Genomic DNA, 23762 nt, shown 5'->3' on the forward strand with positions numbered 1-23762 from the left:
TTTTATGTAAGTTGTTGTAATAGTTTGTTATGTTTTATGGACTATGACTTCCTCTCTAGTTCTCTCAGAACTTTAATTTTTATACTTAATTCTCTTCTCAAATGAGCATTTATTACAAGATTGCTGTAATCTTGAAGTAACTTTTGCATTTAGTTCTACTTTTTAAAAGAAACTATTAAAGAACTTAAAGAAGAACTTAACTATTTTTTCAGTGACTAATATGATATTTAAAGCTTTTCTATTCTCCTGTAAAATGTAAACCTCATTATGTGAATTGCAGGAAACAGACTAGACCAGTAAAAGGAGCCAGGACACAGTAGATGAGTAGTGAGAGCAGAGCACTGTACTTAGCCTCCTTCCCCTAAAAATGATACAAATGTGTGTATGTGTTTATGTTTTTGTGTTGGATCCCTAATGATTGTAGAAATGATCTGCTAGGCAAAGTCACGCAAGGCATCAACTCCCTATCACAGTAGCATGTAGCTAGGTGATGATATGTGAGAATAATTATATAAACGATTCTGTAAAGCAGTTGTGCTGTAGAATCCATAAGATGTGTGTAAAGTCTATTTATCTCATATTTAAAATTAAAAATGTAGGAGTTGAAAAGTTACAAAAGTTTTATGCATGTTCTAAAGGCTTTGGAACCTATTTCTTTATATTTAACATTTCTTTTAATATTTCTTCTCCTGAATAAGAATGGAGGTGATTTTTTAATTTTTTTAATGGCTGTAAGGTAGAGAGCATTTTTGCTGAACATCCCATACCATTTTTACTTCATGAATGGCTGGTTATGGTGATGATCCAAAAATCATAGATTATCCATGACCCACTCCTCTCTTCCCACTTACGATAAATGTATTGGTCACTCAGATTATGTTTTAGGGAGGAAATTGAGAGTGTGAGAGCCCTATTCCTGCTCGTGCTCTTGACTAGACTAGGAAGAGGTCCACAGGTATGGTAGACCCTACTGTTTGAAATGATTCTGATCTTGGACATCTTTCTAGTGCAAGGGAGGAGTGCAATTGGAGCCTGGAAGTAGCTATCTTCTGTCAGTCATTTATGAGTGTTTTCTATTTGCTTACCTTTACAAAATATCTAGCACTGAAGATCTCTGTATAGTGAATTTAAGCCACTTGACCCTAAGCTCACATTTCTTAGTTATCTCTCACAGATTCTTTAGAAATAATCTGTGAACCACAACCTGAAAACCGCTGCTAAAGAGTATCAAGACCTCACAGTGCAGGTGTTACTCCTGTTAGTCACACAGAGGATTGAAAATTTCATTCATTAGATCAAGACCCTGATATTACCTCACCAAGATTGTGGGTTTGATCCCTGTATGGGCCATTCACTTAAGAGCAGGATTTGATGATCCTTGTGGGTCCCTTCCAACTCAGAATATTTTGTGAAATCTGTGAATTAGAAGCTTATACTGCTCTAACTTCCATAGTTTGCAATTGCTGCTTTGTTTTAAGAAGCAACATAGGAATAGAAGAGAAAAATACTTCTCCAACTGACTTGAAATATACTTCTGTGACAAATTATTAAATGTTGTATAAATTATTAAAGCAATGGAACCCTGAGCATTATGTTTAAGTGGAGACTGGGATAGTGAAAGGTATATATTTAAGTTCTCTTTAAACTTACAAAGCTACCCTGATCTTGTGTTGTATAACTTCTTTTTTAATTCACATAGCCTTTGGCAAAAGTTTCTAACTCTACAGGCTTGCTCTATCATTTAAGTGATGTTTTAATGTCAGAGTTCATTAAGTTCCATATGCTTTGCACTAGAAAATAAGCAATGAAAGTCAATAAAAGATACAGTTTAATTGAAAACTGACTAAAAGAATAGTGTTTTCCAACTATTTTATTGTATTTTTTTGTATCTGAAGGCAAGGTTTATTGAAAAGCTGGTAAAGGGAACCATGTAAAGTCAAGGGTGTAAATACAAATTCCAACAAAGAACATCAGTTTTATTCTTGTATTTATAGTATCATCTGCTATCTATTTGGGTAAACACTGAATTAAGAAAGACAGAATTATAATGTAGAGATGTGAGAACGTGTGTACAACAAGGAAGAATTTATTCTCTGTACTAATATTGCATTCATATCTCTCTTCTGTAAAAATATTAGCCCTAGAGGAGGATGATTTGGGGCAGGAAGAGGAGATCAGCCCTTTCCACACCCAAATTTTAAGGCCCTGACCTGCTGTTACAGAGCAGAAAAGCTCACAGTTACAGTTACAGATTGCCTCCATAGCTGCAGGCATCCTCAAATTAGTGAGAGTGTTGGTTTTCCTTAGATGTCAGAAGAGTGGGCATGTAAACATGGTGTCTTAGCTGCAAAAGCTTAAGTCCATTCTAAGTTGTAGCCTTTTACATCAGCTCTCTCCTAGCTGTGAATGCAACTCTGAATATTTATACTCTGTCTTTCAGTCTTGCACATGCAGACAAGTCACTAAATGATTAATGATCTGCTTCATCACTGGGCCTGCATAGTTCCCAACAATTAAACAATAAAAATGACTCTCCCTTCCTTCCTGGACTACAGAAGATTGCTTGATTAGTCTGTACAGCTTGTTCGAGTTTTTTGTTCAAATATATATATCTATTATAAACATGTTCTTATGTGCAAGAGAGAGAATATGTTACATATTGGTGAAAAATATAAGAGAAGGTACGCTGAAGAAATAAACTTCAGATTTAATTCTGGAAAGAGTAAGGACTATGTTTATTCTTTGGTGGGAGAGAGATCAGTAGATCATACTTGGCTCCCACGAAGGTTTATCTCCTTCTCATGACCTCCATCCGATGATCATCAGTCATTGTGTTGTTGAAGGAATGGACACAGTGGCATTTGGGTCACATGTATGGAAGAGCAGCCAAAAATTGCAGTTAGGCTTTCAATTGGAGCGGTCCCTACTGTCAGCATTCAGATCTTGAACCAGAATCAGGGAGGGCCAATGCTATAGAGCCTGCTCGCAACAGCTGATGGTATTAAATAGATGGTCTGCATTGTTTTTCTTAGTGTGAGTTGGAACATTCACAGCATTTGGCCTCTTTCATGGGTGCAGTGAGGAGCAAGAGAAGGTGGAAGGTCAGAGAAACAAGGGTTCCCATAACCAGATCCATGTTCAGTAAGATGGAGTACTAACTTCTGGTAATCACAAATTAATGCCTTTTTAAGTGTAAGTTTTTTCATTGCTGAAGGTTTTGGATATTACATACGCAAAATCCAGTTCATGTGGATAATTCTTATTCCATTTTTTCTTCCTCTTTTAATTTGTCAGGGGAATTTTTACAATGCCCCATAAAATATGTTTAATCATCTAAAATTTAGCTGTTTTCAGTTATCTACTGACAAATCAAATTTATTCTTAAAACAGGTTTTCATGAACATTTTATTCAACAGTTGGACAGGTTTAGTCTGATTTTTTTTAAAAGATCTTTATGTTGAGACAATAATGGGAAATATAAGCACAAATAATGCTTTCAGAGAAGTATTTTACAATTAATTATGGGGATTTTTAGTGAAAGCATAATGCAACATTAAATAAAACATTTACTACCTGTGAATGCTATAATACAGAATCACAGGGCTAGAAATGTTTAGGTACTTTCTGGTGTCTTTCTAAGCTGTTCTCATGCCAGTTTCTTTTGATTTCACCCAAAATTTTATAGTGTGTATTTTTGAAGTCACATATGCTCCCCCCAAAACTAGATTTTGAAATAACGTATAAGTAGTCAAAGATATTCAAGTTGAGGAAGAGCATTTTTTTAAGACAGTTAACTTCAGTATTTGGATCTCCACTCTCTGTTTCTGGTGATTTTTTTTTCCTCACTGTGTAAAATCAATTAAAATAATTTCATACAAGAACCTGGCAATTTTACCCATATTGACTACTGTATTCTGAGATTAACTCCTTTTATTTTAACAGAACTGTATGTGATTAAAATGCTTTGTGCTATGACAAAGTTATTGGGTCATTGGCTTTTATAAAGTAACATCAAAGTGTCCATAAGCGTATGGATATAATACCTTTTTGCCCCAAGCATGCCAAGACAGAAGTTGCTTTGCGTGATGGAAGACCCCGAAGCAAAACTCGGTTCTGGGAATGCCAAAAATGCCCTCAGAAATGCAGGGTTTGGAAGATAATATTCTCCTACTTTGGGGTTTCTATTATTTCCTTGTTCATTTACTCCGCCATCCATAGGTCTCCAATACTTTTCCAGTGTCATTAGCCTAAACTTTTCCTGGTTTATTTTATGATTATAGTCTTTTAATTACCATTTTCTTTAGGATAATACATTTTTAATTAATTCCAGTCATGTTTAATATTATAGTCTGACTTTCTTATATTAAAGTTATTTGCCTGCTGTATAACAGCACACAGGTAGGAAAGGTGCAGGTCTCTGACCTGTGTGGTCAGTGTTGGAGACGAGACAGGGAACCACACACCAATTCTGTCTCCCAGTTCATCCCATTTTTATAGAGAAGGTAGAAGTATAACCAGAGCTAGTGTTTTACCTATGCCATTCAAAGCCAGGGATGACTTGGCTGTTAAAGCTAGTTTTGTGTCAGAGTTTTGAAAGTCAAGGTCTTTGTGAGATTATGTGTCTGAGGTTTTCAATAACAACCATCTTTTGCAAATGCACACAGGGTGAAGAGACATCAACACTGACCATGGTTATAGTAATAGATTTTGTTGAAAGTTTTTCTTGGGGTTGTTTTTTTTGCAGGTGGCCTTCCCACCCCATGTGTTTACTCTGCATTTGGAAACTTGTATGTTTTCAGGTCCAGCCATGTCTCATGAAGATGTTTCCAAACAGAGAATGACTGGAGGAGTGTCATGGTAAAGCCTAGACAGCTCATGTGTCAGGAATTATTGGCAGAGAAGCACTCACATCCAAGTCATACCAGTGCTTCCACCCTGTGATTAGGGAGGGTGTGGTGTGATGTAGCAGAGCTGTGCTTCAGCCATAGGTACTTGGAAACATGGAAGCTAGTAACAGGGAAAGAAAGAATACTGTGCAAACTTTTCTTTTCCACTGCTTCAGTTCTGACATTAAAAATTGAAGTCATGGTCAGGAATTATATTAGGCAAAACAATAATAACAAAAACCAAACCAAAACAAACAAAAAAGAAAAAAAAAAAGAAAGTTTGGTGATGCTGTTTCATGACAGTAAGCAAAATCCCAAAAGAACAATCTCGAAGAATTTCTAGTTGCGCTGTGTGTTCTTTATAGAGCAGAGCTAAAATGGGAGTGGACAGCTGGGACATTTTTTCAGTGTAAAGTGGCAGGAGATAAAGGTACCCACTCCACCTTGCTGGTTGGAGTAAGTGGAGGTACTGTGCCAGCTCTTCTGGCTGTTCTGGATGAGCAGAGCACTTTAAGTTTGGGGACATTACTGAAACCTCCAAGGGATGGGGAGAATATGTTATAGGCCTTCGGGCAGATTTGTTCTCCACCCTCTTTAGACATACCTCCGAGGAGGCAAAGCTCAGAATTCAGATGACAGGTCTTGTTCATCCCCAGACCAACAGGCACATACTCAAGATATACAGACCATGTTTCTTTCCAACAGGTTTTAGAACAGTAGTTTAAAATCAAAGATATAAGGCATTCCAGATGTTCTGTTTGTGTGTGGCAGTTGTCCCTGTGCTATGCAGAACAGTTGTTGATGCTGTAGTATGAGTCTGTGTTATTTAACTGCTGTATTGGGAATATAACTTAAAAACCATACCTCATTTGGAGAGCTGAACACCTGTGTAAAAATAACGCTTCAACTAATTTTTCTTCTTTCTTCTCAGTTCCTGCAGAACCTTTATTGTGCAAGTTTGCTGATGGAGGACAGAAAAAGAGACAGAATCAAAATAAATATATACAGAATGGAAGAGCATGGCACAGAGAAGGCGAGGTGAGACTTGTAAGTTCTCCCTTCAAGCTTTAGTGTGGGTGTGCAATAATGAATACTTATGAAAATGATAGGCATTGAGACTTCTTGGCTTGGGTCTTTGGCATATTAACAATGTGCAACCAACTCTCACCTTACAGTTTGCAACTCTATAAAAAAAATATTTAAGTGTGTCTTTCTTTAGAGGAAAAAAGGCAAAATGCAAAACACTGAATCCTACCTCATGAAAGTGAATAATAAAATGTCCTTCAAGTTGGTCATATTATAAACTTCAGCCTTCTCATATTATAAAACTACCAGAAACATAACTTTATTTACATGTAGTAAATAATCCTTTGATCTATACAGCACTCAAATGCACATCACTTTCACAAGATTAAAATAGTATACCAGTGCCATGCAGCATTAATTTCTTTTTAGTCAACAGTTGTTTTTATCTTTAATGTTCAAGATAATAGTTTCATAGAGCTACTGTGGTTAGAAAGCCTAGACACCTCATTTGTATTAGACAGGAAAATTCAAATATGTCTTCTGAAAAACTGCACTCCCCATTCATATAGTTAATATATTGTAGGCAACACCCTAACATAATCATCTGCATGCCCTGACTCTCAAATGTACACGTGTTCTTTTAGCCGGGTATTTCCCAGGTTACATTTTGTTCCTCATGATGGGAACATGGAAACTTGTATTCATAGTCAATATCACCAATTCTCTTCACTTCTCTTCACAGTATATAATTACTTCTGTCAATTAACCTTTCTCTAAGTAATGGTAATAAACGATTTCAATACAATTTTTCAGTTAAAAATAATACAACTAAAGAAAGAGTAAGAGAAAAAATAATTTGTGATCAAAATTAATTTTGTCAACTCTATTTTTTCTACTTTTTTTAAAGGCTGGAATGACACTCACGTATGATCCAACCACAGCTGCTTTACAAAATGGGTATGTTGAATAATGACACACTAATTCAAAAAAATGTTTGCGTTATGAAAGATGCAGAGAACTAGCATTTAATAAATATTTCTGCATTTTCTAGATTTTATCCATCACCCTACAGTATTACAGCAAACAGAATGATCACTCAGACATCTATTACGCCATATATTGCTTCTCCAGTTTCCACATACCAGGTTTGTATTTAGAACTTAGGTGAAATGGTTCATTGGAGCTTGTGTTTATTTATCAGTTGTTACATCTGGTTTTATGAATTATCCAATAATGTTTCATTTTAATGAATTGGCCTCTTCGTGCTGTACAGCATGAAAGTGACAGCCTTGAAACCAATAGTGTGTGTGTTTTCAGGAAGCACAGCAATTTAATGAGATGCAGGATGTCTTGCAAAACAAAGCCTCTTAACTTCTGCTGATGGCTAAGGTATTTGTAGCCACTTCTGCATTTTATATCTGAGTTTTCATTTTCTCTCAGTCAGGTTCTTTTAATATCAACAATACATCTTTAAAGTAATTATTCTTTATTTAAAACCTTCTTCATTTAATTAAATTAATTTTCAAAGATATGTTTCCATGCATTTTGAATTTTTCTTTGTTTTGATGCAGAAAGCCTGACAATAATGAGTTATGTAGTTGTACTAAGATGGGTACAGAAACTTGCTTGACATTAGAGAAGGAAATTTGAGAAAAGATTTCAGAATCATAATTACTTTAGCATTCAAATTCAGTGGTTTTCTGTTAGGAGTAAAGTATTTAATATCCTAGGACAATGTTTCTAAACCAAAGGCGACTTTATTTTGAACAACATATTAAAACATAAATCATTGACATTTTTTGTTTTTAGAGCCCATCCCAAAGCTTTCTGAAGAGGGATTTTGATAGGTGCCATCTTGAGTCCCCATAAGGGATATTGATGAACAATTCAATATGTTGGAAATTATATAGAACAGTTTTAATACTTTGATATAAATCTCTTAGGAATGCTCAATTTTAAGGCATCGTACATTTCAGTTTACAAGCAACTTGCTTTTAATGCAACTGGCAGTCTTACATGTATGCTCTGTAATTACTGCTTGAGATGTGTCAATTATCCTACTGTACCCAAAATCATGAGCTATTTTGGCATTTTACTGCTTTACACATAAATGAAGTAAACATCAGTGATTCAGATCATAAATGACCAAAACTAATTAAATTTAGAAAATTCTTACCTCTCTATGTCAGGGGAAGGAGAAGAACCTGTTTGCTCTTTAGTGAGAGTCATGCTGAGTTTTCTGACTTCTTGTGTGTAAGAATGCGTTTGGAAGGCTATGTAAAGGGCATATAGAAGGCTAACAGAGGCATTGTGGGCCATTTCCTCAGTTTTCTCTTGCAGAATTTTTCATTTAGCCTTCCATTCCAGGTGAGAAGAACGAGGAAGAATTATCTAATATTAGTTTGGAGATCTAATGGCTTCTTACATGAGCGAACTGTTGTGTAGGGGTTAAAAGTGTTCTCCAGTGCAAAGGGCAGTTGGATTATTTTTTTATATTAATTTCTGAGGTAACTTATGCAACACAATGTTTGCTTTCAGCAGACAGTACTAGTACTGTATTTTTCAGTATATTGAATCATTCTGCTTGGTACAGCAGATCTCAGAAATTGCAGTAAGTTCTTACCCAGAAAAAGATTCCAGTAAAATTAGCTGCTACTCTTTATTAAAATATAAATTATTTATCCGTATAAGACTCTGATATTGAGAATCCAAGCAAAATCTGTGAGTTGGCATGGAAACATACTATTTAGGAATACAGTATTGTTTTCTGGGTTTATTGAGATAGGCAGACCACAATCCATTATGTTTCCAGAAATGTAGTTAGCAGTATATACATAGCATGCTTAAATTATTGTGGATGGAGTTATGAATATCATTATGTTGGAAGTGCCACAGTAATTGGAATTGAAAATTAAATTGAAGTATTCTGTACTGTGGAGGAAGGAGGTTCTTGGCCAGAAGAGTTTCACAATTTGAGTATTAGTCACATCTTCATTACTGATTACTCTCACTGAAACCTGCAGCATTCCGTCTTCTACAGGTTGTATCACACAAGCATGATTTATTTATTTTTTTCTTTGAGGCATGGTATAACCTGCTTCTAGATTTATTCTTATTAAAGGTAAACAAGTTTAATAAAGTTTTAGCTAGTGTTTGTTTCTGCAACTCCTGTACACCCAAATGACTATACTAAGCCAGTTACTATGATAGTGTGAGTAAATTAGCCAAAGTTTTAGTCAGGGTGTATCAGTATTTTTGCCATTAAGATTTTGCCTGAGGAAAGGGAGTGTTCCGGTCTTTTCCATTCCATTTTTGAACTCCTGTTTGCTCTTTTCCTGATTAGAAAAGAAAAAAAAATTACTCTGATTTGAAAATCAGTACCAAAAGGAGGCAAGAAATATTTCCATCTTCCAGAAAATACCTCATCTGGATTGTTTTCAAAACTGTGTGTCTACCTGTCCTGTTCACAGGACTCTGGGAATGAATGGCTGAGGTGTTTACAGGGCTTTAAGCGTCCAGCAGCAGTGGTGAGTCAGTGTGCAGTGCAAGTCAGAATCCTGCCTTATCCTACACACTTACAGCAGGTGTGGAAGAAACATTTCTCTTACTTTTAGTATTTCTTGCAGCACATTTTTTCAAAGAGCTGTTGCAACCAGGTCTTTTTAACTAGGATAACAGTATAACCTATTAGTTTACCTTTTTACTTTGCCATGCAAAGTTAGGCATGCTACCACAATTGAAGTATTTGGGTGATCACTGGTTTTGGAGAGAAAATGCTTGTTGCAAGAAAGCAGGAATGCTCATCAGATCCTTCTTTTCTTCCTGTGCTTTGGGAATAACATACCGCAGTGTCTTGGAGAAGAACAGTTCTCCTAATTCTTCTCTTTTTTCCTGGAACAAGATTATGGCAGAATTCCTGATTTCTTCTTCACTTGTGAAAATACAATAATTTATTTTATTCTGATCACACTAGAAGGCAAATGATGTTATACCATCTGAGATCCCAATTACTTTTCCACAAAGGAATTTTGAAGACAGATGGTACCTCCTTTTTCAACATAGCAGAAATCTATCAATCATCTATTTGAATACTTTTAGCGTACTTGATAAAGTTTCTGAAACCTGCACTAAAAACATAGTATATTTTTCTGCAAGGTGTATGTGCTATATTGTCTCCAAATCTTGTCTCTGATTTACAGGTGCAATGAATCCATTTTTTATAGAAATCAGTGTTGTTCCACAGAGTGACTAATTGGATTAAAATGGTCAATTAATAAGGGAGAGGGCTTGCTAAGATGATTTATTAAATTTTTACTGTAACTCAGTTGGAGTATTCATGAAAAGGATTAATAAAATGAAAAATAAAATACCAATTTTGTTCTAGGTTCAGAGTCCTTCTTGGATGCAGCCTCAACCATATATAATGCAGCACCCAGTAAGTTTTTATTCTTCTCCATTGTTGTGTTACTCATGGTATAAATACTTTACATACTTTAAACAACAGGAAGTAGGTCTATTCCTGCGGAGTTACTTTTAGATTTGACAATTACATCATGACTAAATCATGGATCAAAATGAAAGGTGAAATAAAGATAGTAAACCTGAATTGGGGCCTCATTTTATCAGGTAAAATAAAAAAAGCTACCTTCAGACTATCAAGGTGATGAGGACCATTAGAGTTACCACATCAGAAAGAGGAAAATTCGTTGGGTTTTTTGTTTGTTTGGGATTTTTTGTTGGGTTTTTCTTTGTTTGTTTTGTTTGGTGGTGGTTTTGTTTGTTTATTGTATTTTTACTTTAAAAACACTTTGCAAATATCAACGTTATACAAACTGTTTACCCTTCAGGAGCTGAAATTAAAGACTCAATGTTTTAGAGTGGGTCTACCATAGTTCAGACTGGATAATTTGTGAAAGACAAACAGATGCAGTGATATATATGACATTATGGGCACTCAGTTGAGAAAACCTGCATAGCCTGTTCTGGCTTCACCACTCAGGAGTAATGCTAATCTCCCTACACTTTTGTCTGTACTAGACTGTCAGGCATTCTAATCTATACTTTCCCATGATATTTTGCTTCTTATCTATGTCATTTACCAATTAAGTACCATTATATCTGACACTTACTAAGTTTCTGAGATGAGCGTTACTAGTAATACCAGGCACTTTAATATATGCACTCTGGTAGTTAACAAACTCGTCTGTTTCCAGATATAGAAAGGACATGGTCTTGACTTTAATTAACCTCTCCATGCAGATTATAGAATGTAAGTCTACTTGGCAGAACATTTTCTTCTTGGGCATGCAGAAAAGGCGATGCTGAACCAGAACACCCTCTCACACACTTAATTGTTGCATTTATGGGTTTTGATGTTAAATACACACACAACAAGTTTTAACTTCCCTCTCTATCAACACAGATTTGTATAAAAAAACATATTGCAAATCATACTGGGAAAGACACAAGTTGATATGTTATAATGCTATAAGGTATATTAGTTGCACAGGTACACAAGATGAGATTTCAAGTTGAAAATAAAGATCTAGATTCTTGACTGAAGGTGAGTTTTGGCCTGTGTGAAGACGGGTGCTGTCTTGTTCGTTTGCTTTTCAGAGAAGCCTGCAGTCCACAGACAGGAAATTCTTTCAGTATTTGATGTGCCTGTGACTCATTTCATCTACACTGATCACATGGTTGTTTTTCCAACTGTATTCTATACTTCTTTTTATTTTCTTTTTTATTATTATTTTCTTTTAAGGATTAGTTATTAATTCAAAGTATTGGTTTTCAGTACACTGCAATTATTTCTGTTAATTTTGAGCCTCCATGGATTTTAATCAACACCTTCTGCAAGCATAAGTCAGGCAAAGTATTTGGAAATGTGTTTTTGTGGAACATGATTGGTAAAATGAAATTTCTTGATAATCCTGTCTCAGTTAACTGTGAAAACCTTATGAGTGTACCCTCCATATTTAGAAATCTTGAGTGTTTAAAAATTCAATGTATAATTTTTATGAAGCTAGCGAAATGGTGCAGAAGTGATAGAAATGTCATCACAGCAGCTAGTATTTAGACAAAAAATCAGCATTGCTAACTCACTGTTGAAATGTGTGCTAATGAACCCAGCCACTAAGTAGCGCAGCTGTTTTGTGTGTGAACATCACGTGTGATGGGTAGAATTCTCCCATCACGAATGTTACTCCAAAGCCCTTGTTCCTAAATATGAGATAGAAGTTTCTTCCTAAAGCATGAAATTCCAAAGCTTAAGCTAAGTGAAACTGTACCTGGTAATGTGTGCAAATTTTTGCTTTCAAGTTGGCATCTGGTTAAACTCATATTTTACAAAGCATTTTCAGCAGGTCTCTCAAGTGCATTGCACATCAGTTGCATGTATAATGGGAAGTCAATGAAGGTCTCACCCCATTACCAAACTGCAAAGCACAGATGCTCGAGTAGAATATTTAGAATGCCTCAGATCTGCTTTTCTGAGTCAGTGCCTGGGATTAAGGAGAGTTCTTGTGCTATATCCCCTCGGAAGGACAGTCCGTACTTTGACTATCAAATAAAAAATGAAATTAAAATGTGAGTGTTGCAACCATTTCCTTCCATCTCTGTTTTAACAGGGTGCTGTACTGACTCCCTCCATGGACCACACCATGTCACTACAGCCTGCATCAATGATAAGCCCTCTGACGCAGCAAATGAGTCATCTTTCATTAGGCAGTACTGGAACAGTACGTAGCAATTTCATACAAAATAGAACTTACACAAGCAGAAAATACTGTATGTAGATCACGGTATGCCTGTGCAGCTTGCACATAGAAAAAATTAATCCTTTAAGTCATCTTTTATCCAATAAACTACTAAGAACTGTCTCTGTTTTTAAATAATATTTAGCAGTTTTTATTGAGTCTATTAGCTGATCAGAAATTGGAAATGAGTAAATAAAAATAGATCAAAGCTAATGAAAGGAGCCCAGGAGGTAACTTCAGAGTTGCATCAAAAAAATTAAAATAGTTGGTTTTACTCTTCGTATTCCTTTCCTCAACTCTAATCTCCTAAAGTGTGGAACAGAAAGTAAACCAGAAGAAGAGATCCAGGCTAGCTTCTAAACTGCAAGACCTTTCTTTTCTGAGCAGATTAAAAAAAGAAAATGATTGGGACTAACAAAGAAGGGAAAGTCCTTTACACGGTCTTTGAAGTCTAAATTTGAATTTTCTCAAAATAGATATGTGAGTTTTTTGGAAAGCCTGTTGATTTCAGACACGAAAGTCTTTCTCTCATGTATGTTGCTTTAGGGAAACAGTCAATATCTATTAAACAATATCATGATAAGTATTTTGAATACTCATAAATTTACACTGGGCTTTAACTGAATGTAATGGACTCTGTCTTTCTAGTACATGCCAGCCACAACAGCTATGCAAGGAGCCTACATCCCCCAATACACACATGTCCAGACAGCAGCAGTTCCTGTTGAGGTCAGTATATTCTATCAAAGAGCAGAGATAAGAAATATGATTATGATTTATTTTTTTTTGGCCAGGAAAATTAACGCTTAAAGGCAAATACAGTTACTGTGAATGTACTGTGAATGCAATTTATATTAAAACTATAAAATATCATTATTCTCAACTAATAGCTAGTATTATAACAAGGAATGACCTGTACTTATAGCAGTACAGTACTTGGAGCAGTCTTCTCTATGAGCATAGCTCAGGCAAACCTTTTGTTTTGTGAAACCTAACTCCAGTAGGAACAAGACAGGGAGTGTATTGTATTTTTGACCTTTCATTTAGTTTACCTGTGAGAGAAATTCTCTGCCAACAGACCATGATTGTAATTTTTTGCAGAGAATCCTGATTGACCCTGGCAACTCAGGGTTCTGTGTATATTTGTGTAATAAACCCCTCCATTGAAGAAGCTTATTAGTCTAGTTGGAGAGCATAACTAAATGGTAGACAATAGTTTGTCTCCTATTTTGACTTACCTTACACCCTTTCATAGGTCAGTACTCCTTTACAGGAGCTAGACAAGATGTACTGCAGCTCTTTTGTCTGGAATGAGTGCTAGACAGTCTCTTCTAGAACCTCTAAAAAAAGATAAATTTCATTTCAAAACCTATTTGTCCAGAAATTCCGGAAGTTGTATGGATCAGTTTGGTTCATCCGCCCATATTGATCACAGAAGTACCTTTAGTAATTAGCCCTGGCTGCCAAAGCACTCTCAGCTGAATTATTTCATGATTTCTGGGGGGTCTGGGTGCAAAGCCCCATGTACAATTCTTTGTGTTACCTGGTGCCAATCACATCACAGTACTCATATGATGGCATTTGTATATGTGGCAAGTAGATCTCATTCTTCTCGCTGCCCCTCAAAAAGAAAGGGACAGAACGTTCTTTTGCATTTGCAGATAGAAAATATTCAAGCAGTTATTTGCTCTCTCTCCGTGTATTTATTTCTGTAATGTCAAAAGTTTAAGGACTTTTTTTTTTAATTATCATCAAAGCAGCTGAGGAAATACAGGGTTTGCATGATCATTTTATTTCTCTTGTTTGCTGAAATGTAAATCAATGTAAAGTTAACACCTCAGATTTGTAATACCTCAGTTGAGGAATGTTAGGAAGGTTTTAGATGTGAACACTGTTAATTGCAGAAGTCACATTGAAATGCAGATTGCTGGTAATCATACCTGATTTTGTGTCTCATGGCTCATCTTCCTTTTTATTTGCAGGAAGCCAGTGGTCAACAACAGGTTACAGTAGAGACATCCAGTGACCATTCTCCATATACGTATCAGCAAAATAAATAACCGTGAGGTAGGGGCTCATCCTGTCTCATGAAAGATGTAATTCAAAGATACTTTATTTCATAACTTACAGTACTCTGTATTGAACCCTTTTTTTATTGTCATATAAATAGTCCTGATGATAATATCTGGGGACAAGAAGTGAAATTAGTTTGAACTTAGCCAGAGTCAGAAGCCAGGGAAGGAAACATGGGATCCAGAAATGAGTTAATAAATTATGAGTAATATTGTTTTAATAATTTCTATATAGCATAACTGGATTATGTTGGATTTTAATTTGTTCATTTTAGTAGCATGTTGTATACAGAATAACAAGGAATTAGTGCAAAAATATGAGAATCAAAATGCTAAAGGGAACTGTATTGAAAGACATGCTCTAGTTCTGTGGTACATATAAGGTTAGAAGCAGCTTTGCAACTGATTTACAGGCCACAGGCAGGGAGGTGGTCTGGTAGAAATCCTTGCTGACCTTTTCTCCTGAAGACTTCTCTGCTCATTCTTTTTTCTAGGAAAAAGCAGTTTGGTCCAGAATTTTGTCAATTAATTTTTAATCCATATCCTTGTTTGGTTCTAATTCCAGAGTTTTGCTTTCCTACTCCAGGTTTCCCCTGGTTTTGCTTGCATGGCCTTTTTTACTAGCCAATCATTAGCTTTACCTGCAGTTCTTTCATGCAAAATTTTCTCTTTCTGTAGATTTCCATCCTGAAAATGTTGCTTGCACTAATCATTTCCTTTTCCATGATCCATGTTTTAAAATTCTGGAATTTTCTTCTTTCTTAACTCTTTTTCTTTTTTTTTAAGTGCTTTTTAAGCTAGGCAACTTGACTAAATAATTTTTTACATCACATTTTCTAAGACCTCACACTGAAAAATTCCGTTCAGCTGCAATAATGTGCTAGAGGCTGTCTTAGAAGGGTTTTCCTACAGCCCTCGTGGCATTTGTTAGTTACTGAAAAATCGTAATCAGTTATGTGGTAAAGTTGTGTGATATTCTGTCTAAAATATATTGATCCAAGAGAACATTAGGCATTACCTTTGATTCTGCAGGTCAGTTGTGCTATTTGAGAACATTGCTCTCATCCCCATAATTGGCATAACAGCTTCTTATATGTAAAGATAGAAACAAACCAATGGGGAAACTTGGCAAATTCAACAAATGGCCCAGCCTGCGTAGCACAGCATATGACCTGTGTTATTCCTGTACTCTGGCCAAATGCTGGCATCTAGAGAAAGCCCACATCCTTGATTTGCTTCCAGGACAGGCAGTAAGCAAAACCACAGACTCTTCTTGTTATCCATCTCCTAGTGTTAAAATCATGACTCCTGCACGTTTCCCATGCCAAGGCTGTTGCCTGGTGTTAACCGCTTTTCAAGGAATTATTTGTTTTGCCTTAAGTCTTCCCTCTGGGCATGTAAAACCTCCTTACCAATAGAGATCTGTGGTAGACAGCGAGGCGTAATCCTGCATGTCATATCCTCATCCTGCCTCTCTCTCCCAGCCTGTCAGTATCTTTCCCGTAGACTGAGACCAGGCAGGAGGAGCAGCCTTAAGTCTCCTGAAAGGATGAGTTGTGTTGCTATCTGAGACACATTTTGTATTGATGACTCTGTGTAGAATTCTAAACTCTGTGAGCAACTCTGTGTGTTTGTTGTAAGTCAGTTCTTCACGTCTTATTCTTCAGAGAAGCACTGTTACCTGTATTTATATGCAACAGGAGCCAGTGAAATCTGTGACAGCAGTGGCTATAGCAGTGGGCACATGGGGAAGGTTAATATTACTCAGGTGATTTCAGCCTCAGAGTATGGCATTTGGTATTTCTGTCCTTGGAACATGCTGGTACTTGTCTTGTTTCAAACAGGTGAAGGGGAGGGATTTGACCAATATTTTGTGCCCTAAATACAGGGAACACTGCAGTCTCTTGATTGTTGTAGCTTTGTTACTCTTGTCAAACTGAAACTTCTTTCAAAATGCACATGCAGCACTTTTGGGAATGTCCTATTTAAAGTCAATATACATATTCCCATAAATGAGGGGTAAATGACAACTAGCGCATTTGCACAAGTGGATGCAGTCAATCAAAAATAGACAGCACCTTTCCTTTGGCAGCTACATTTAATAACTTCACAGCTTCTTTTCAAAAAGTTGCTCCTATGTGAAAAATAGTCAAACGGAGTTGAAAAAACACCCCCATTTTATATGCACCTATTAACATACAAGCCTTAAAATACCAAACTTTGCCTTGCCTTGAGAAATTAAAAAATTGTCTAAACTTTTTTGTCATTAGCTGGGTAATTTTTTTTTAAGCCCACATGGCGATATAAGCCAATGCAGTACACTGAGAAGTCTGCCTTCAAATTTGATGAGCCCTGAATTGCTGTTCAGTATTGCCATCACGGAGGCACAGTAGCTGTCTCTGAGTTAGCTGTTGTACGCAGCCTCCCTGGGACTGCACTGAAAGAAAGTTGTGTTCCTTTTCCAGTGATCAAAAGCCTTGGAGATGCCACAGGAGTAGCACACTCAACCACTGTTGTTCAATTAAAAGGAAATAACAATAACAAAACAAAAAAGAAGGGAAGAGCTTTGAGTGCAGCCTCACAGCTCCCCAGTGGGAACTCTGCTTGCTGAGCAGTTATTAGAGAAAGAGGGGGAAATACAGTGCAGGCTGTGTCCTGGCAGAGAGCCTTTTCCTGGGAAGGGCCAAGAACCTGGAGTGCCGCCTGTGTTACTTCTCAGGTTTATACTCAGATTCACTTAGTCTTCTCTCAGCTGTCTAAAATAGGAAATTATTTAGTTTGGTGGACAGCTACATTAGAAAAAAGGCGTGTGATTGTAATTCCGCTCTAGCTCTGACCTTTCTGTGTTACAGATGTCCAGTGTTGACCTGGCCTGGAGAAGGGTGCAAAGGCTGAAACAATCATGGATTTTACTGATCAATTGTGCTTTAGGAATTATTGACAGTTTTGCACAGGTTCTTGAAAATGTTATTTATAATGAAATCAACTAAAACTATTTTTGCTATAAGTTCTATAAGGTGCATAAGAAAAACCTTAAATTCATCTAGTAGCTGTTCCCATGAACAGGTTTATTTTAGTAAAAAAAAAATTTTTATCAAGTGTTATGACGCAAAAAAAAAATATTCAAATTTCTGGGTATGCACAGATGACCACGAAGACTTATTCACGTGCATGACAGAATTTGTGTTTTGGTTTATTTTTATTTTGTTTGTTTCTTTTTTCTTTTTCTTTTTTTTTTTTGTATGAAATGGATTTTCTGAAGTTTAAAATAGTAAAACATCTAATATGATGTTCTGTGCTTGCAGTGTGTGAGTGTTGCTTTAGTGCAGTGTTGCAGTTACAGTGTCTGGTCTTTTAGCTTTCTGTTTTTCTTTTAATGTAGTGTGAAGTGTCTTATCCTTTTCTATAAATTCCAATTTGCCTTAAATCTTTCAATGCTGTAGCTGTTTCAGTAAGTAGTCCAAACTAATGGTGTAGAACGCTTTGACCAAATGAGCTGGTCTATTATGCCTTGTAAAACAGCAGCATAGGGCTTTTAAAGGTAGTCAATAAAAATTGCTGAAAATTTGGCTTTTTTAATGTGTAGTAAGTGTTTTTAATGATTTTTTCACATAATATGTAAGGTAGTGAAATGCAAGAGGGGAAAAAATGTTTTGTGTGAAACACATTTTCTGACTGGGGAAATTTTAATAGTATAAATTGTTTGTAAGGCCATATGCCAATAGTTCCCTCTGGTAGTTTGAATGATTTAGGAACTCTGCTGTATGATGCAATGTAAAATCTTTTTTTGCCTTTTTTCAGAAACTAACTTGATGTTCTAGTTTTAGCATAGGTAGAATAGGGAGTTTGGGGTGGAGATATCACCGAATGTTTTTGTCCTTCCTTTATACTAATGATAGTGCTTTAGGATGAGGATTGTGCTGAGACTTAGCAAACAGAAAAGTTGCTATTACAGCAAAATGGCAAAAGCTAAAGGACTCGTTTTTCAAACATACGCTGAGATCTAAGTAGAAGCATAATTGATTGGGTACTAGCTCTCTATAGTAGGTAAATAAAAATAAAAAGACTTGGCACTTTTAAAAGGTAACTTTACCAAAGAACAAAGAGCCAGTAACCAATAATTCTGATTTGTCTCAGCATTGCGTCTTCTGTACTCTTTATTTTTGCCGGACCAGTTTGCGGTTAGGAGAATGTGCCTTTTTTGTACATTTGCATTTAGGTTTTATAATTTTAATTGATGTATGGACACAAAAGCATGAAGGAAGACTTGGATCCAAGCAGTGCCACACTTTACATCATCACTACAAGTGTTAAGTGTAAAGAAAACCAATTTTGAAACTATGAAATTCCTGATTCATAAATACACAGTTATTTGTACTTCACATATTAAATAATTCACTGCTACTAAAGCTCTTTATTACAATTGCATATGTTTTAAATCGAATGATAAATTAAGTTGTCTTCCAAAACTGTGTACTTCTCTGGTCAGCTGTATATGATCAGTTATCTACCTCAAAGTTTATTTCCTTTTGTACTGGGACAGGTTGCTGGCCCTCCCTGTTTCCACAGACCAAATCATCCTAGCTCAGGAGCTAGGGCTAAGCAGTTGTTTCTTTCAAGTATTTTTTAGTTTTTAAATTTTGTGTGAGTATTGGAGTATAGATGTCGGTGACATTTCATAGTTTCAAAAGTAAATTGCTGCTCTGAGAAGTGTAGATTCTAGTGAAATGCATAGTCATAAGAGATGTGTTTTTGTTTTTTCTTTTTTTAAAAAGTTGTGGTATTATTGGTTCTATGCTCCCTGGAATATTACTGCTTTGTAAAAGTCCAGACTTCCTGCAGCACCTTGCCTGTATTTGGTAACTTTCCAAACCTGGATCTCTCACTAGTTGCTATTTTTGCGTTAATTAAAACTGCAGTATGATAGCGGTGTTAGAGGGAGGGAAGAGTTGCTGCCAGAAATGTCTGAACTAAGTGCCATACTCATTGTCTGGGTAAGATTTGGGAAATTTAACCTCTGTACATAAAGAAATAATCAGTTACTTAAACATCACATAGTAGACAGCCATTAAATTATAAAAAAATTAATTTATGAAGAAAGACCTTTTGTACAGATTGAAAAAAAAAAGATTTTCATAGAGATATCTATATGATCAAGAGAGTTAATTTTTTATTTTTGTTTTACTAGTGCCACAAACTTGCCAGTGGTAAATTATTTGTCCGGTTCAAGATAACTCTGTAGTTTTGTTTCCTAGGACTTGTTGTTAAACGCCAAAAGACATTTTTGAACTGTAAATTTGATTAGATTGTTAGCTTTTTTCTGTTTTATTTCTTTGAAAACTTTTGAATAAAAAATATCAAAAAAAAAAAAAGAAAATGTTTCGTCTTTTTCCTTCGGTCCTTCCTTTACTGGGGGAAAACCCCAACAGGTTATGGTAAAACCTTCATGTTTATTTTGAAATCTTTGAAGTTGCTTTCTGCTTTACCGTCTAGGTTTTTCCCTCCTCTGTCTTTCATTAAAATCAAATTTTAACTCTTTCACATCAACTATAAAGTCACTCTTTTAGGCAAAACAGGAAAAGATGTATGAAAAGTATATGATGAATGTGTGATCTGAATGCAAAGATTCTGTTGTTCTCTGTGTCAACCCACACGGAGAGTTGTGTGTAACCAGGCTTGCATGCTGTAGTTGTAGATGCTAACCATTTTTCTAGAAGTAAGGGTGGAAATGGAGGGTCACTTTGGTAGCTCATATATCACACTGCTTCCTACAAGTGCTTATGTTTCCCTACGTGTGCTGGCGTTGGCTGGCATACCCAGTTCTGGAGAGCAGAGGTGATACTTCACTGGATACAAAATGATCCCCAGTGTTGCCTTCCAGCTGCAATCTTTAAGCACTTTATTTCTTTAAAGGTAATCTCTAATTTTATTATCCTTTTGGCAAGATCACTACTGCTGATGACATGTATCTGACAGAGGACTGCTCTGCCCAAAGTAAGGCTTTGGAAAGCAAGAGAGGAAAATTCAAACTGTTGTGTCTCCTCAGCCAAATGCTTTACCAATTACATGGTCTCAATGTGGCTCTGTATTGATGTGTATGGCAGGAGAGGGGCTCTAACCAAGCTTTGGGTACCCAAGAGTGCACCCAGTGGCAGACAACAGTGGCTGGGTGATCCAGTGGGCTCCTGCACCTTGCTATGGGTGCTGGAGCAGCAAAAGGGAGGCTCGCTCACCCCAGGCTGCGCTGCTCTGGAGAACCCTCTCTCACTTGGGAGACAGTCCTTTCCACTACATACCTGGCTTTGAGGTATCCCAAGGGCTCCACCAGCCCTGTGGTGGGCCAGGCAGCCTGCTGGGGATGTCAGGTGGGGGCGTGTTGCAGGCAGTGTGCGGCTCAAGCTTTCAGTCAAAGATACTGAGGATAAATGTGTTTCCAGTGGAGCTAGCACCTAGAGGTTGGGAAACTTGGTTTACAGTAGTTTATGCAATGAAGACATCCTCAGCAATGATGGCCCTTATTACTAATGGAGAGAAAAAAAATCACACTCTACTACTAAGTACTCGACTCCTGTAACTGAAAAAAATACCATTTAACCATTTTGGAGTCATTTTAATATTGGCCCAGTATGTTGCCTGTCTAAAATAGAATGCATAAGAAGATTAATATAGAAAACTTAAAGAGGGTTTTGTTAATTATTCATGTTTATCACCATACTGAATTAATCTCAGATCAATAAGCAGTCTTTTTGAATTAAGTATGAATACTACCTCACAAAAGCTGTATGAAAATAGACTTGGTGCAGGAGGGAAACGGTTTTTGATCTTTGTTTGCTTTTATAATTATCCCTATGATAAACTTAGCTCTCTCAGTATAATTGATAAGAATGAATGCTTTTAGATTAATACCTTTTGCTTGATATAATAAGGTCGTGTGTATTATTTCTATCAGGCAATCTGCAGTAATGCAGTATCTTTATATAATATGCTTTTATTGAATATAATAAAACTCATATTTATTACCAACTGCCTCATTCAAACATTGACTCCATCCTCTTGCATACAACCTGTTTTGAACCCTTCTCGCAAACCTGCTGTTAATAAATTCTGTTACCTCTTAACAAATACAGATAAGCATTATATTCATGTAGGGTAATTGTGTACCAAAACAAATGCTATATGTAAGATCAGTGCACCGACCTTGTTGTTTGTTGGTTGTTACTGATTAGAAAGTAGCCTTTCTTTAGGCACTGAACATAATCTTTTATTTTTCTTCATTTTCTAAATTAAGTGCTCTGGGCAGGTGCAAGACAAGTAGTATAAGAAAGTACTGTTGAGCAACTGAGACCTGCTAATGACTGTTTGCATATATTGGGCTAGAATAGTTGTAGAGTAAGTCAGAGTAGTCTAAAGCACTTTCCTGGTACTGTGTTAGTTTTTCATAGGGGAAAAAAAATTATTAGAAAGTGCTGTTTTGCTCTCCCCTTCTAGCTTTAATTTATGCCATGATACCTCCACCATACCAGAAAAACTGAAGACTTACTAAAACTGTGTCACCTTAATTTGCATAGAACCATCATATCAGAGCTGCATTTTATGTGCCAGAATATTTATATGGGTTTGTGCTCCCACTCCTCCTGTACACACTTCACTGCACTTCTTTCTTTTGCTGTGATCAACCACTCCAAAATTATTTGCAAATTTCCACATATGTTGGAATAAGATACTTAATCCTATCCTGTCCAGCAGTGTCTTATTGTGAAAGCCAGTGTATTACTTGATGGCATTTAAGATATGTGTGCTGTTACCTTCCAAACTCTTGCCACATTGACATAGTATTTTTACTGTGAAAGATCATCTGTATCATTCTCCAGCCAAGAAATTCTGGCATTGATTAACCCAAACAAATCTGAGTCTTTTGGCTTTTGGTCTTGGTCCATTAATTCTATCCAGAATAGGGGTTAGGATATACAAAACCTATTCTGTTTGGCAACTTCTCCTCCAGCAACTAAGAAAAGCCAAGCTGATGTCAGAACAGCAAAGATTTACAGTGCAGTGACCAGAGGGAGAGTGTAAAAGCCTGCATGTGGAGTGAGTCAATCTTTCCTTTACAGGACAACTCTAACCACATCTACCGTCTGAGAAATCTGTGCAGCTCATTTCTGTAGTAAAGGAGAAATATCAAGGAAAAATACTACTGGATTTTTTTCCATGTCCGAGAAGAAAGGCTAGATTCTCCACAAGCAAGCTGTAACTGTTTAGTTTATCTTGCCTTTTACAACAGTTTCCCCTCCCTCCGTGCTTACATCAGTGGTGTTCTGAGTTCTGCTGTGTTATATTGGTGTCCCTTCAGCTGAATAAACTGACCTCTTTTGACAGCTTCCCTGGGATAGAAAGAGATTTTTGGGGAACTTAAGGAATGAAGGTATGTGGCACCCTGAAGACTTCCCACATGCACACTACAGGTGTTCAGGTCAACCTGCTCATACAGCTTTCTAAGTAGCATTATTGTTTTGGAGCTGAACATGCAAGTGTTACCAAGGGGAAAGGCGCTTAGAAAATGGTTTCTGCACGTGAACTCTGCTGATTTAAAGAAGTCATCTGCAGCAGGAATTTTCCTAAGTATTTTCACCCCATGAAATTCACACACAGGGCTGACAGGTTTTAAGCAACATCTGTGAAGCACTTGAAGGTAATGGAATAAAACAATGATTTAAAAGCAGGCCGAGAGAAAATTTGCTAGTAAATTCAATGTTTGGTAAATAATTTTAGTTTTTTGCAAGTACAAATAGAACATTACTTTTCCTTTTTGTGCTTCAGCCTTTCTCCAATGGGAAAGAATTACACACCAATGAGAAAATACTCCGCTAATTTTTTTTGCCTTCCAGTGAATATTAAAAAAAATGAAGATGTATTTGTACTGGTATCTTTAGCCAGTCTCAAAGATAATCTGTAAGCAGTATGTACATAAGTAGGCGCATGAAGCAGTTATTTATTGACCAGCTCACAGCAAAGAAAGGATTTCA

The 23762-nt window shown here is 36.4% G+C and overlaps 1 protein-coding gene across 4 annotated transcripts in view; it reads left to right on the top strand.

The window, feature by feature from the left end:
- Positions 1-20106, top strand: part of RBMS1 (RNA binding motif single stranded interacting protein 1) — a 145479-nt gene extending 125373 nt beyond the window's left edge. For 3 of the 4 annotated variants that reach the window (XM_027636962.1, XM_027636964.1, XM_027636965.1), the window contains exons 7-14: positions 5818-5933; positions 6820-6869; positions 6964-7057; positions 10297-10347; positions 12539-12649; positions 13316-13396; positions 14650-14734; positions 17592-20106. In XM_027636962.1, the coding sequence (XP_027492763.1) occupies positions 5818-5933; positions 6820-6869; positions 6964-7057; positions 10297-10347; positions 12539-12649; positions 13316-13396; positions 14650-14727 (581 nt within the window). In that variant the 3' untranslated portion in view covers positions 14728-14734; positions 17592-20106. The remainder of the gene's footprint in view (positions 1-5817; positions 5934-6819; positions 6870-6963; positions 7058-10296; positions 10348-12538; positions 12650-13315; positions 13397-14649; positions 14735-17591) is intronic. The other variant, XM_027636963.1, reaches the window with a different exon arrangement.
- Positions 20107-23762: the final 3656 nt, after the last annotated feature.

This window comes from Corapipo altera, unplaced genomic scaffold, assembly GCF_003945725.1.
Source record: "Corapipo altera isolate COAL_440 unplaced genomic scaffold, ASM394572v1 45, whole genome shotgun sequence".
Lineage (NCBI taxonomy): Eukaryota > Metazoa > Chordata > Aves > Passeriformes > Pipridae > Corapipo > Corapipo altera.